General features: G+C 46.8%; 1 protein-coding gene across 1 annotated transcript in view; it reads right to left on the bottom strand.

The window, feature by feature from the left end:
• Nucleotides 1-15956, bottom strand: part of LOC111141728 (nucleolar protein 4 like) — a 129289-nt gene that overhangs the window by 50963 nt on the left and 62370 nt on the right. The window contains exon 4 of the mRNA XM_022494517.1: nucleotides 13588-13697. Coding sequence (XP_022350225.1) covers nucleotides 13588-13697 — 110 coding nt within the window. The remainder of the gene's footprint in view (nucleotides 1-13587; nucleotides 13698-15956) is intronic.

Raw genomic sequence — 15956 nt, 5'->3', positions numbered from 1 at the left:
CAGAGCTCCTTTGAGATGTGGTCGATTCTAGCATTAGGGCAGGAACTATACAAGATAAGCCCAGAGCATTTTACAGTGCCAGGAAGTAAAGAAACACTAAAACAAAACATACAAAATGAAATGCTACAAAAACAGACCCCAAAACCCCCCAACCACGGCATGTCAAAAGACCACAGGAGCCAACTGAAAGAGCTCCCAGTGGCCCAAGCTGGGATAGTTTCAGCATCGAAAGAAATAAAGTAGTATTTGAAGGGGGGGGCGGGGCACCTGGGTGGCTCAGTGGTTTGGCCTCTGCCTTCGGCCTGGGTTGTGATCTCAGAGTCCTGGGATCGAGCCCCGCATTGGGCTCTCTGCTCAGTGGAGAGACTGCTTCCCCCTCCCCTTGCCACCTGCCTCTCTGCCTATTTGTGATCTCTCTCTCTGTGTCAAATAAATAAAATAAATCAAATAAAAATAAAATTTTTATTTGATTTATTATTATTATTATTTTATTATTTACTTATTTTACTGTCAAATAAAAATAAAATCTTTTTAAAAATGTGCTAAAAATAAAGTAGTATTGGATTATAACTCAAAATATAAAATAAATAGCCATATAAATAAGTTATTGGATGATTAAATAAATTTATAGATGAGGAGAGAGGCAAATGCAAAAGAATTCCAAATAATATATATAGAAACCTTGTCCTCAAGTAGGGAAATTATAACCCCCACTCCCTAAGAGTGGACTGCACAGAGCAACTTCCTGCCAAAGTGTACAGCATGGAGAGCGGGGGAGAGAGTAGCTTTACAGTTCTGAAACCTGACAAACGTGATCTCAGCCAGGTGTGACCCAGGTCAATGCCAGCGGTCATGAATTGTACTGATAGTACGTAACCTTGGTTCCATGTATCAAGCGGGGGTGGCCAGAGCAGGGATGGCACTCTATGTCTGGGGTCTTCCTCTGAATAACCCCTAACTCCAGTTTTATAAGAGAAAAATATCAGACAAGGGGGCCCTGGGTGGCGCAGTGGGTTAAGTGCTGATTCTTGGTTTGGGCTCAGGTCGTAAGATCACACCTCACCTCGGGCTCCGAGCTCAGTGCAGAGTCTGCTGAGGATTCTCTCTCCCTCTGCCCCTCCCCACCCCGTGCCCACGCTCTCTCTCTCTATCTCTCTTAAATAAAAATAAATAGGATGCCTGGGTGGCTCAGCTGGTTAAGCGTCTGCCTTTGGCTCAGGTCATGATCCCAGGGGCCTGGGATCGAGTCCCACATCAGGCCTTTTGCTCAGTGGAGAGCCTGCTTCTTCCTCTGCCCCTGCTGCCTGTTTTGCCTGCAGCTCTCTGTGCTTCTGTTCTCTCTGACAAATAAACAAAATCTCTAAAAATAAAACAAAAAAACAAACAAAAATAAAACAAAAATAAATAAATCTTGAAAAGGAAAAGAAAAATGAGTGAAACTCAAATCAATCATTGAAAAAAAGAAAGAAAGAAAGAGAGAAAGAAAGAAAAAGGAAGGAAGGAAGGAAGGAAGGAAGGAAGGAAGGAAGGAAGGAAGAAAAGGGGCGCCTGGGCGGTTCAGTCAGTTAAGTGTCTGCCTTCTGCTCAGGTCATGATCCCAGGGTCCTGGGATCAAGCCCTGCAACACTGTCATCAGGCTCCCTCCTCAGTGGGCAGTCTGCTTCTATCTCTTTCTCTCTCTCTGCCCATCCCCCTACTTGTGCTCTTTCTCATAATAAATAAATAAAATCTTTTTAAAAAAATAAAATAAGAATGGGAGAAGATATTTGCAAATGGCATATCAGATAAAGGGCTAGTATCCAAAATCTATAAAGAACTTATCAAACTCAACACCTAAAGAACAAATGATCCAATCAAGAAATGGGCAGAAGACATGAACAGACATTTCTTCAAAGAAGACATCCAAATGGCCAACAGACACATGAAAAACTGCACCACATCACTTGGCATCAGGGAAAAAAAAATCAAAACCACAGCGAGATACCACCTCACACCAGTCAGAATGGCTAAAATTAACAAGTCAGGAAATGACAGGTGTTGGTGAGGATGTGGAGGAAGGGGAACCCTCCTACACTGTTGGTGGTAATGCAAGCTGGCGCAGCCACTCTCAAAACAGCATGGAGGTTCCTCAAAAAGTTGAAAATAGAGCTACCCTACGACCCAGCAATTGCACTACCAGGTATTCACCCTAAAGATACAAATGTAGGGATTCAAAGGGGCACATGCACTCGAATGTTTACAGGAGCAATGTCCACAATAGCCAAACTATGGAAAAAGCCCAGATGTCCATCAACAGATGAATGGATAAAGAAGATGTGGTATATACACGTATATAATGGAATATTAAGCAGCCATCGGAAAAATGAAATCTTGCCATTTGCAGCAATGTGCATGGAACTAGAGGGTATTATGCTGAGCGAAATAAGTCAATCAGAGAAAGATAATTATTATATGATCTCACTCGTATGAGGAATTTGAGAAACAACACAGAGGAATTTGAGAAACAACACATAGGAGAAGGGAGGGAAAAATGAAACAAAATGAAACCAGAGAGAGAGACAAACTATAAGAGACTCTTAATCTCAGGAAACAATCTGAGGGTTACTGCAGGGTGGGGGGTGAGGGATGGGTGGTTGGGTGATGGACATTGGGGAGGGCATGTGCTATGGTGAGTGCTGTGAATTGTGTAAGACTGATGAATCACAGACCTGTATCCCTGAAGCAAATAATACATTATATGTTAATTAAATAAATAAAATAAAATAAAAAAGAAAAATACCAGACAAATTCCAGATTTCTACAAAATACCTGACCAGTATGTTTCAAAACTGTCAAGGTCATCAAAAACAAGTAAAAGCCGAGGAACTGTCACAGACGAGAGGAGCCTGAGGAAACATAACAACTAATATGTAGTGTTGTATTCCCAAAAGGATTGTGAAACAGAAAAGAGGAAATTAGGTAAAAGCTAAGGAAGTCTAAATAAAACTATGGACTTTAGTTAACAATCATGTGTCAATATTAGTTCATTAATTATAACAGATGGATCACAACCACATAAGATGTTAATAATATGGGAAACTGTGTGTGGGGGCAGGTGGGTCATGTGGGAATTCTGGGAAATCTTCTTGATTTTTCTATAAATCTAAAACTTTTCTAAAAAGTAGTCTATTAAAAAATGAAAACATTGGGGTGCCTGGGTGTCTCAGTTGGTTAAGCATCTGACGCTAGATTTCAGCTCAGGTCATGATCTTAGGGTCATGAGATCGAGGCCTGCATCAGGCTCCATGCTCAGTGGGGAGCCTGCTTAAGATTCTCTTTCTCCCTCTCCCTCTTCCCCTCCCCGCCACTCACTCTCACACGTGCGCTCTCTCTCAAATAAATATATCTTTTTTTAAAAAAAGATTTTATTTATTTATTTGATAGAGATCACAAATAGGCAGAGAGGCAGGCAGAGAGAGAGAGGAGGAAGCAGGCTCCCTAAGGAGCAGAAAGCCCGATGCAGGGCTCAATCTCAGGACTCTGGGATCATGACCTGACCCAAAGGCAGAGGCTTAACCCACTGGGCCACCCAGGTGCCCCAATATATCTTTTTTTTTAAAAATGAAAGTACTAAGAGAGAAGAACATGGGAGGTAGAGTGGAATCATTTAGTTTTTTAAGGACTCAAGCACAGAAGCCATTAAAGAAAAAAAAGAAATCCGCACCCATAAAAATAAATATGACAAAACACATATCATAAGCAAGACCAAAAGATAAAGGGCTAAGTTCGGGGGAAAAAGAGGCAATGGCTAACTTTGGAGAATCAAAAGAAAGGAAATGTAATCACAGTATGCTAATTGGCTCAGCTATGAATAATACATGCACAGTCATAATAACAAAGATATTGAAGTGATTTATCCAAATAGAGAGGTATGGATAATATTGAGGGATGGAGAAAGAGGAAATAATACATGCACTTATTTAAGGGTATAATAGTATAAATACTTATGTCCTACAGCAAGAAATTAAACAACATCAACAAAACAGCCCAAATTAAAAATTAAGAACAGCATAAGCATATGTTATTTAGAAATAAAAGGCAAAACCAGAAGGAGAGAGCTAAAATATAAGAAAAGAGGCTGTCTCTGGAAAAAAAGAAATTGAAGTGGGGAGGCCAGGGCAGGGTTTGTTGTTTTTCCTATATGATTTTAAAAAATATATACTCTATTAATAAAAATAAAAATGCATACAAATTAAAAAAAAAGAAAAAAACAAAAAAGATAACGGGCCATCTGAGATGCTGTCTCTGAGCGTGAATCACCCTGGAGTTATGGGGGAGGGTCTGAGGGTCACAGGGCAGAGAAGCTAAGAGCAACTGGCCCACCTGCACACCATCTCACAGCAGAAATTCTCCAAGGATCATTCTTTGCCTGGAAAAATCCAAACAGCAGCCTTGGTCAAGGTCAGTATTTTAGTTCCTTTTTGTTTTCCTCGCCGCAGTGCAAACCTTCCATAGTGCCAGGGATTAACTGAGAGAGAAAAAGGTTTGGGCTATAGCTTCTCAGTCTTGAAAATGGAACCAAGGCCATTTCAGGTCCTTTTGGGGCTCCCATGGAGGTAAGCTATGCCCCCTCGATTCAACAACATTAACAAGTAACAGTGGGCTGACCCTAGAGGCCTGTTGAGGGTGTCTGAGAGGCAGGAGGCAAGAGATGAAACAAGAGAAGGAAACCAGGAAAGCCAGGAGTTGGGAAAAAAGAAGGAAGCTGGGAACTGAGAAAGTGGTCCCAGCATGTGTTGGTGGATGAGCCCAGTGGGGAGAGTAGAAGGAATAAACTCAAGGTAAACAAGGCAGCAGACCCACATTCTCACAATTTCCACAGGGCCCACTCCATATATGACTCTGTGCTCATTGCTGAGAGCAAAAACAGAGATGCTCAAAGTTTGAAGATACAGGTCCAGAGAAGTGGCTATAGTAACACAAATTTAAAAGGTGAAGAGACTGATGATGGGCATTGGAAGAAGGGTGCTGCCTCTCATGGCAAAGCCTAAAGGTGCTACTTATGTTCCACAGCACCAACCACCTCATCAACCTCCCCGAAGGGCAGACCTCCAAGGTCAGGTCTGAAATCTTACTGGGAAACTGCCTGTGATCAACATAAAATATCTCGGGGCGCCTGGGTGGCTCAGTGGGTTAAAGCCTCTCCTTTTGACTCAGGTCATGATCTCAGGGTCCTGGGATCGAGCCCCACATCGGGCTCTCTGCTCAGGGGGAAGCAGACTCTTCCCCCTCTCTCTCTGCCTGCCTCTCTGCCTACTTGTGATTTCTGTCTGTCAAATAAATAAATAAAATCTTTTTAAAAAAAAAAAGATAAGATACATATAAAAAAAACATAAAATATCTCACTTTGCCCTATTTAGTGCATTTTTGCCTTGAACATTTCCTTGTTTGATAGTCACAGAACTGCCTTCTCTTTCTCTTTTTGTCTTTGTTTTTGTGTCATTAAAAAAATGTGTTTTGTAAATACCAAATGGATTTTGCCATTAAAAGATTCTCATTGGAGGCTTTTTTATTCTTTGCAGCAGAATTTAACCCATTTACATTTACTGTGATTTACTGGTATTTGGTCTTGCTCATGTTAGCTTATTTATGTTTTCTATTTATTATACCTCTTTTTGGTTGCTTTTCTTTTATTCCCTCATTTAATTACTCTTGCTACATTGATCAGGTTTTCTTTGTTTCCCCCCCCCCCCAACCAGGGGTTTAAAAGTTCTAAATTCTATTTCTATTCCATGGAGATTATGGTTTAATTTTAAAGAAATACATCAGAACCTCTGCTTCCTTAATGGACTGTCAGAGATTATATACACTGAGCCACAAAAGGGGACATGGAAACATCTCCTTTTTGCTATTTCTCCTTTGAGTTCACATCTTGCCTGGGCTGCCGTGTAGCCTGAGGAAGGGTAAGGAGGAGATTATTTTTTTGTTTTATTTTAAAGATTTTATTTTTTTTAAAGTAATCTCTACACCCAACATGGGGCTCAAACTCATGATCCCAAAATCAAGAGTAACACGCTATTGGGACTGAGCCAGCCAGGTGCATTGGGAATCGTTACTGTTATCAAACTCTCAATCTGGGTTCCAGAGTCAGTGCTCATGGGTTCTCCACAGGTAAGAGCCCTGGGAATCAGGCACTGTTTAGGTGAAGTGACAGACTCTCACTTCTTCTTTGGGTCTACCCATTTCTTGGGGTCCTTCTGGGGCTGAGAGTGCTCATGAGAAAAGACAGCCACAAAAAGGAACAAGGACTTAGAGAAGAAGCAGACCCCTGCTATAATCCTTCCCTGTTCTGCAACCTGGTCCAAAAGATTAAAAAGTGAAAGCAGTTAGCCAAAAAGTGGAAATGACCCAAATGTCCATCACTGGATGAAGGGATAAATAAAATGTGGTTTAGCAAGGGATGGAATAGTACTGAGCCATAAGAAGGAATGGAGTCCTGGCACCTGCTACAACGTGAGTGGACCCTGGACACATCACACTAAGTCAGTGAGCCAGACGCAGAGGGACAGATACGTGATCCCACTTATTTGGTCCCTAGATAGTCCCATTTATAGAGACAGAGAGTAAAACAGTGGCCACCAGGGGCTGGAGAAGGAGAGAACAGGAGTTACTAATTAATGGTTGCAGAGCTCCTGTTTGGGGTGATGGAAAAATTTGGGGGATAGTGGTGATGGTTGCTCAACATTGTGAGTGTACTCAATGCCACTGGATGGTCTACTTTAAGATGGTTAAAATGGGGGCACCTGAGTGGCTCAGTTGGTTAAGCGTCTGCCATCATGCTCAGGTCATGACTCCAGGGTCCTGGGATTCATCCCCATGTGGGGCACCCTGCTCAGCTAGGATCCTGCTTCTCCCTCTCCCACTGCCCCTCGCCCCATTCATGCTCTCCCTCTCAAATAAATAAATAAGATCTTTTTTTTTTTTTAGATTTGATTCATTTATTTGACAGAGAGAGAGAATGAACATGAGAGGGGAGAAGGTCAGAGGGAAAAGCAGACTCCCCACTGGAGCTGGGAGCCTGATGTGGGACTCGATCCCAGGACTCCGGGATCATGAACTGAGCCGAAGGCAGACACTTAACCAACTGAGCCATCCAGGTGCCCTAAATAAGATCTTAAAAAAAAAAAAAAAAAAAAATGGTTAAAATGGCAGGGCGCCTGTCTGGCTCCGCCTGAAGAGCATGGGACTCTTGATCTCAGGGCTGTGAGTTTGAGCCCCATCTTGGGTGCAGAGATTACTAAAAAATATAAGTAAACTTTAAAAAAATGTTTAAGTGGCAAATTTTATGTTGCAAATATTTTATTGCAATTAGGAAAAAAGTGGACGTGGAGAGCTTTTTTGGAGTGGATTAATTCCTAATCTCCCTAAGTGTAGATCGGAACCTGGAAAAGCCCCACACTTGACTGGTGTTCATTTCCTGCCCAGATCCTCGCCCAGCTCTCCAGCACTGGCCGAGGACAGGGCTCTCATGGAGCCTCATTGCAAGAAAGGCCCATGCTCTGCGCCTCCTCCTTGTCATCTTCTTCCTCCTCCTTTCCCCAAACTAGCTCCGGCCTTCATCAGCTCAGGTCCTCCTGGAGCTGTCATCTCTCAACTTCCCTCGTTACACTAAGCGCCCAGATCTCATTTTAAGAGAAGCAAACGTCCCCTGAACCACCTGGTAGGTTTCTGGCCCCTTCTTGCCTCTGTCTGTCTGTCTGGGTCACAGTTCCATGGCTGCTGTCCCACCTACCAAGAAAAGCTCCTTGAGAACAATGATATCTTATTCATCTTTGTGGCCCTGGTCTCCTGTACAAGGTCATTCACGGAGTCTATCAGACACCAGGTGCGTAGGGCAGTAGAGGTCCCCGAGACTCCTCCCCGTGCTTCCAACGTGCCAGTCATCCTGCTAAGTCCTGAGATTCACTTTGCATCATTTCACTCTTGGAATAACATTATGAGTTAGGGGTATTTTTATCAATCCCAAGTAGGAAAGCACAGAGAGTGAAGTCATTTGCCCCAAGTCACACAGCTGGTAGGCAGTGGAATTGGTACTCCCGGGGCCTCTAGGGTCTGGGCTTAGCAGGGTGGGCTGGCATCCCGGAGAGTGCTGCTGCAGGCTGGCTGGCTGCAAGGAGCATGGGGGCCTGAGCTCTGGAGACCCCAGGGGCCGGGGAGGGGGTGATGGAGCTTGCAGGCCCCAGGCTGGGGAGAGGAGAAGGGGAATTCTCCCCGGCTCTCCTACCCTGCAAGACCCAAGGAAAACTCCGGGCCAGGAGAGAGGCAGTGGAGAGGGAGGCAGAGGTTAATGGAGACAAGTAAAAGTGTCCGTCACTGGGGCTTAAACAATGGAGCAGCCCCACTTCACACGCTGCTGGGAGGACCATTAAAACCATTAGCGGGACATTAGCGCTGCTTCAGGAACTAGAGAAAGAGGAGGCTGCAGAAGGTGCTGACAGCCTTCCCGCTCTGGACAGAGCAAAGGAATCGACGATGACGAGCTGATGGGGGAACGAAAAAAGAGCAGATCTCGGGGTCTCAGCCTTCGTATCTATAAAGTGGAAGTACGTGCCAGGGGAAGGAGTATAGATGATTTGTCTCTCTCTTTCCGGATCTGGATATGATTTCTATGTTAGGGTCTTGATTCAAACATGCGGATCTCAGGAAAGATCAGGATAACATCACCCATAATATGCATATCAAATTATATGTGTACCCCTGCAGATCACTGAACATTCTCGCAAGGTAGGGGTGACCCCCCTCCCAACCCCAGCCCCTCACCTCCCCAACCCCCAACCCCCGCCAAATTCCTCTTGCGGTATTTCCTTAAGCATCATATATTTACGGTAGGTCCCAGTTCCCAGGCCAAACAAAACCCTTGATGTGCTCTGTCAGCATCTCCGCCAAGGACGTTTTCCCTCCACCAACCCCATGGGCAGCCCATCTGCTCCAGATCCTCATCAGCACACCCTCGTTCGGGGATGTGGAGAGAAACAGGGCTTGGGGCCCTGCGGGTGCACAGGTTCGGGGATGGGAGGGATCTGAGTTTCATTCACGCTAGTTGTTGACCTTGAGCAAGTGCTGAACCCTTCTGAGCCTTGGCTTTGGGATCCGCCAAATGAGGACAATGGGACTTTGCAGAGCTGTGAGGGGAAGGGGTAAAGGGTGTGACGCGCTCCACCCGGAACAGGGGCCAAATTTTATTTACTTATTTATTTTAGAGAGGGAAAGGGTGGGGGGAGAGCAGAGGGAGAGTGAGAGAGAGAATCTTAAGCGGGTTTAAGAGTTGGACGAGTAACCGACTGAGTCACCCAGGTGCCCCAGAACAGGTGCCTAATTAATAATAACCCAGTGCCTACAACAGCACCCACCCAGCTGACCTCCCTGTCCTTCCTCTGTTCTTCCTCTAAGACCCCGGAGTGTTGATTTCGGTTTTCCTTGTTTCTGTCATTGAACTGTGAGGGCAGGCAGGGCACAGACTCACTTCCGTTCATCCCTATCTCCTTAGCACCTGCAACCGTGCCTGGCCATGGTGAGCAATGGGTAGAAGGATGGATGGATGGGTGGATGGGTGGGTGGATGGGTGGGTGGATATGGGTGCAGGAGCAAGTGAATCACAGGAACATTATATAACCAGCTTATTTGCTAGGTAGAAACATCTAGGCCCAGAGGGTAAAGAGGCTCTGATAATACAGAAAATCAGCACTCGAAAAGCAAAGCAGGTTGTTTGTAGAGGATAATCCCCTATCTATTCAATAGTCCGGAAGGCTGGACCCCAAAATATTCACAGTGACCTGAGTGGTCAGATGATGGTGATTTTTATCACCATGATTTTGCTTTTGGCTACTGTGACCAGGTTTTACCTATGTAATTCAAAGAAATAAGAAAAGAAAACCAAGTTATGCAGAAACAAAACAAAACAAAACAAAAACCCAGTGGCCACGCAGAGAAGAGACCCTCGCCCTCCTCTTTGGTGCACCTTACCCACAGCCCTATAGGGGGACTGGGCAGCTCAGCCGCCGCAGGGGACCCTGACGGCTGCCTCCGGCCCTGTGAGGGCGGCACCCCTCCCTGGGACGTCATGTTATCAGGGAACGCTACAGAGCATTCTCCAAGGCAGTCCACGTCTCATCAAGTCTTCCTACCCTGCCCCCAAGAAAATGTATTCCTCATACGTTCCTTGGTACAACTAAATGTGATTTCCATTTTATGTCTTTTAAGAATTTTCCCAAGAAAGGGGGAAGAAAGAGTTTATCGGACTACACTCCCCTATGTTCAGCTCAGGGTGGCCAAGGTGATGATAACTCCTGGGCTCTGTGTCTTGCAGGGAGGTGCTGGGAGGCTGGATTCTGACCACCCCCCATGTCTTGCATATTGAGGATACTATAAATATTTACTCCATTGAATCAGCCCTCAAAAAGAATCTTTTTTCTTTGTGTGAATATTATTGATTTTCATAATACCTAATGTCCTCTGTGGAGAAGGGCCCGTTTCCTCGCATATTCATTTGACACAACTGGACAAGTAACATGGTTCTGTCTGGTTCACGTGTCAACGCTCCCCCCACCCCTGTCCAGTTCTGTTTGCCTTACTATTTGTCCCCAGGCTATCTCGTCCTGGAAAAAATGAATTTTTGGGATTTTTCTCACCCAGACTCTTTAGATATAGAGCTTTGTCTGGCATTAATAAAATATCACTTATCCCAGCTTCTGTTCCTTTAGAATTGGGTTTATTTTCCATATGGCCTGCATGAGTGGTTTGCAAACACGACAGGTGTCCTCTGTCAGCATTTCGGGGTCAGAGGGATGCTTCAGGAAACGAAGCCACTTTCAGAGCCTCGTCAGCACACAGAGTTTGATAGTGGCAGAGCTGGGCCCCTGGCTGTGTCTGTACAGCAGGGCCATTCCTGGACCCCAAGGGAAGCCCAACTCTGACTTCTCTGCAGGGGAGAAACTACCACTTCAGATATATGTATTTTTCGTTCCAACTCAAGCTGAAGAATCTGAGACCTCTGGGTCCTTGGCCCTTATCTGCTCCTGTATAGAAATAATTGGATGAGCACTGGGATCTCTTGCTTTGCCACGTGCCCAGCTATAGAACAGGGACTGCCTGAGGGACCGAGGCCTGGACAGCTCAGGGCCATGTGGCAAGTGCTGGAGACTGGCAGATGAAAGGCCACATGTGCAAGGTGCGATGCTGGTTCTCCTGCCCGTTGTGCGCAAGGCAGGTCTGCAGGGAAACTATGAATGAAGGCGAGGAAGACACAGTTGACTCTGAGATACCCACTCTCACCTCCAGCCCTGGCTGGACTCTCAGAGTCCCCTGGGGAAAAGCACCTTCCCACAATCTGCCTTTCCTCTTTGAGTAGCCCAAACCTCAGCAGGGTAATTCACCCATCTTGATTCATGAACTTCGGTTCATTCACAGATACTCATCGAGTGCTTCTTTGCCCAGCACGTGTGTCTTCTCCCCTTTCCTTCAACAACAGAATACCTCACACTCTCTGCACCAGCCATATCAGCCTGTCTGATTCTCAGGGGTACTATCCTTCCTTGAGCCACAGGGCCTTTGCATAAGCTGTTTCCTTAGCCTGGAGCTCTTCCCTTCAGACCTCCATCTCAGCTCATGTGTCTCTTTCTGAGGCAAAGCCCTGCTTTGACTCATCCCTCATGCCCATCTAAGAGTACTTATAGCACCATGTGTCCTAACGCATGGCCCTCATCACAGCTGCACTGCGATGACAGACTCATCTTTCCCCCACCTGTTCATTGTTACTTGCTCTGAGCTGGGCATTGGTGTGTGGGTTTGTTTTTTTTTTCATTAGTGTCTGTTTCCCCCAAATCATAAGAAGAACCAGTAACAGTAGTTCCTAAGACTTGTTCATCCCTAGAGCCTGGCTCATGGAGTAGGGCTCCATAAATATTTGCCGAATGACTGAATCCTTGCCAATGTACCTAACCCATAGTTTTAATTCCCCACAGACAGTGAGAATTTGTACAACAAGACAAACTACAACAGGATCCAGTAATGAGGGATCACAACATGGGCTACACGGACCACTACTGGTTCTGGGGGTGATATGGATCTAGCGCCATTTTGTAGGAAAGAAAGAGCCGTGAGGCTGTACGACCAGCTGTTCAAGCAGCTCCACACTTCCCCGTGACAGATGAGAATGGTGATAAGAATGTGTGAGAAGCCAGGTGCTCATGACCGTGTGGACGGTTATAGGAAAAGAAATGACTCTGGAACGGGAGTCAGACGTCTCAGGCTGAACGTGCACAGCGGTGTTCAGAGTTTATAACTAGTAGCGAAAGCACCCTTATTACCGACGTTCCTGCACAGAAACAATCTTCCCGCCGTGAGTTAGAGACCCCCACGCCATCTTCGTCACTCGCATTATGTTTGATCACGTGACGACTCTTAGGGGTGTAACCGTCATAGAATAGACCACCTCAGGTGAGAAGACGTAGGAGACACAGAGACACAAATGACTCTACCATCCCGAACAAAAGCTTACTTCCTTCAACCCTTAGCAGCTGAGGTGAGGGGATGGGAGGACACACCACCCCTCCTTGCTTAGCGGAGGGCGGAACCGGGCATGTTCAAGCCAGCCAGCTCCAGTCCTCGAACTGAGAGCCACAGTCCCAGATGCTACCTGGACGCATCCCGTTACTTCACCTCGGAGCTGGCTGTGGTGTCCACGCCCACCGCGTGCACATGCTCGGGTTGTCAAGGAGACCGGCAGTATGTGGGACAGCATGCACCCAGGGCTGGGAGTCAGACAGTTAGTTGGGGGAGGGGGGCGGAAGACCCATTCCCCTAGGTAGGCCTCCAAGATACGGCAGATTCATATGTCACAACAGATGAGAAAATCTGAAGCGGGAGATAAGAAATTCTGACCCTGGTTTTAGGCGGTGGTGGAGGGAGGGGGTGGCATTCACCTAGTCCTTCCTTAAAGGACAGTCATGCTACTTGCTCTGCAAAGAGCTAGAAGGTAGACTGTGTGGGGAGGCAGGCAAGAGTGGTTTTCTTTTCATAGCCTGTTTCCATGGTGCCTGACAGCACTTGGCAATCTATAGCTGGGAGTCTTGGACAGCCAGGGGGCCCCAGGGCCTTATCTCATGCAGGCCACCCTCCAAAGCCCATCCTTCTGGCCTGCCTGGGCCCCCAGAGGCCACAGGCAAGCAGCCAGGGCCCCTCTCTCACCTCCCTGGGGGAAAGAGGTGAGCGACATTGCAGACAAATGGCAAAGCAGAGAGAGAACAACCGAAGAGCCAAGGTCTACAGCTCAGGCACACCCTCCATGCCCTTGGGGAGAGTTCAGAGAAGCATGAGCTTCCCGGGTTTCACTGAAGACCTCATAGGGCGGTCAGCCCAGCTGACCCCCTAACCAGGAACACATTCTTTCTCTCCTCTCAGCCTGGATGGCAAGGCCCAGATCACCAGATAAGGGCCTCTTTGATTCCCAGTGTGTTTACACACACTGTGGCCCCACACCTTGGAAAGAACCAACCACATCCAGGCGGGTTAGCATGCTTCTGGGCCGGGTGAGGGAACACGGCGCCTTACCTGTTCCTGGGAGTTCATCACTCGCAACTTCATCTGCTTCAGGTACGTGGAGGTAAGGGGCATGTTGTAATCGATGATCCCGGAGACCAGGGGAGAGGGAGGCTCGTTTTCTGGTAGAAAGAACAAAAGGAAGCCACTTTGAGTCTGTGCCCAGGCCCCCTGGCAGGTACCACACCCTGTCACCCACACAGAGAGCACAGAGCCTGAGGAAGAGGAAGGAACAGGCCTGAGCTCACAAGCTGGCGGCTCAGCTACCACATCTGGCCCGTGGATGGGGACCAAAGGCACTGAGGAGAGGTTGCAGTGGGGTGCTGGTGTTTGGGAAGAGTGCACAGGTTAAAATTCCGGAATATTTGGCTGCTTTGAGAAATGGAAGTTCTGGTCACCCAGGGCCCATGTGGCCATGAGGCCACCCACCAGTGCGGCTCTGCCACAGCTCCTTCTTGCAGATGGGGCAGGAGCTCTCCTTTCCTATGCCCATTTTCACGTGAGTACTATACTTTTGCCAGGCCCTCGAAGGCGTCCATGCTTCCAACCCCAGTCTGAGCCGGCTTCCTGCGGCACACATGCCACCACCACCTGACCCCATCTCCCTCCCAAAAGCACGGGCGGGTACCATATGGCTCATGGGTCTGGCCTGGGCCTCCAGCGCCCATCTCCCAAATTCTGGTCCCTCCTTAATCACATGGAGAGGAGGCCTGGTCCTCCCATTTATTGCTTTCTTGTCCTGAAGATCAAAGTAAGCCCCAATCACAGCACCAGGCAGCTTGGCATATGCTTCTGTTTGTTTTTTCTTTCCTTTGATTTCTCTTCCTTGGGTACTTGATATTAAAATGCATACAGAAAATTACGTAGTCCGCTTAAAAAAAACTTTTTTTTCTTAACATCATCATAGTCATTTCACCCACCATCAAAAATCTTGTTTTTCTTTGCAGATAGCATTTTCATAGCTGTGTACTATTTTATCATAATTTATTTTAAGTCATTCACTTGCAACTGGCTGTTTAGGTTGTTTCCTGTTGGGGGCTATTGTAAACAATACTAAAGGGAACATCTTCATCTATGAATATTTGTGTATTTCTGATTGTGTCCTTTGTAAAGATTTTATTTATTTATTTATTTATTTATTTATTTATGGCACGGGCATGCGTGCAAGAGGCAGGAGGGGCAGAGGGAGAGGGAGACAGAATCTCAAGCAGATTCTGCACTGAGTGTAGAGCCTGATGTGGGGCTCGATCTCATGACCCCAAGATCATGACCTGAGCCGAAACCAAGAGTTAGACACTTGACCGACTGAGCCACCCAGGTGCCCCTGATTGTATCCTTTTTAGACACTCCCAAAAATGGAATTCATGGGTCAACGAGTAGGACTGTTCCATGACTTAAAACCTCCGGCTAAGCTGCCTTCTGCAGAGGCTGCCGCAGTGGACACTACCCAGCCATTGTGTTCTGCACCTGAGCTGCCCCTGCAGGTGCCCCCAGGGACAGACTAAAATGGCACAGGAATAAATCAAGGAGGATGGGGAGCATGATTAAAAGGGAGCCTGTCACACACACCCCCTTGCAGCTTCCTCTTCAGATGCCTTCAGATGACCAATCTCAAAACGCTGGAGTATCCTGCTGGGGTCTGTCACCCTGAGTGGGGCCTCATTTGGTCCATTAGTCGCTTAACCCTGCTTCACCCTCTGCCTGGGGAAGAGTCTTGGTTACCTGTTCTCTGGCCTCCTCTTTCTGCCTCCAAGACTCCAGGCTTTTCGCCCAAAGCTCCCCCTGGTGCCTAGTTCTGTTCAAGGGCCGGGATTTGAGCAGTCCGAGAAGGAGAAGCAGGAGCGACTTCTGGACTGGCCAGTGCCTGTCCTCCCCCATCACCACCGGGCTGGAGAGATGGGCTGAAGGGCAACCGGGTGCCGGGGCCCCGGTGGAGGAGCCAGAGGCCAGGCCAGGAAGGTCCCTGTGACCTTGAAAACACTATGCCGTGTGAAAGAAGCCAGACGCAAAAGGGCAAGTACCATAGGCTTGCACTTGGATGGAATTATCTAGACTAGGCAGACTCACTGAGACAGAAAGTGGGACAGAGGTTATTAGGGACTGGGGCTTGGGAATGGCAAGTTATTGCCTCATGGATACATGGTTTCTGTTTGGGGTGGTGAAAATGTTTTGGAAACACAGCGGGAATGGTTGCCCAACGGTGTGAATATAAATAATGTCACCGACTGTATACTTAAAAACTATTAAAATGACAAGTTCTGTGTTATAAATGTTTAACAATAAAAAAGAAAAGCCCCTTCAAACAAGGGGGTGAAGCTACGCAAAAGGGACAAGGGAGTCCCCAGCTTGATATGGATAAAACAGCCCAGAAAATAGAGTCC

This window comes from Enhydra lutris, unplaced genomic scaffold (assembly GCF_002288905.1).
Source record: "Enhydra lutris kenyoni isolate GAN:26980312 unplaced genomic scaffold, ASM228890v2 scaffoldscaffold6, whole genome shotgun sequence".
Taxonomy (NCBI): domain Eukaryota; kingdom Metazoa; phylum Chordata; class Mammalia; order Carnivora; family Mustelidae; genus Enhydra; species Enhydra lutris.
This window is presented reverse-complemented; position numbering and strand designations above follow the sequence as displayed.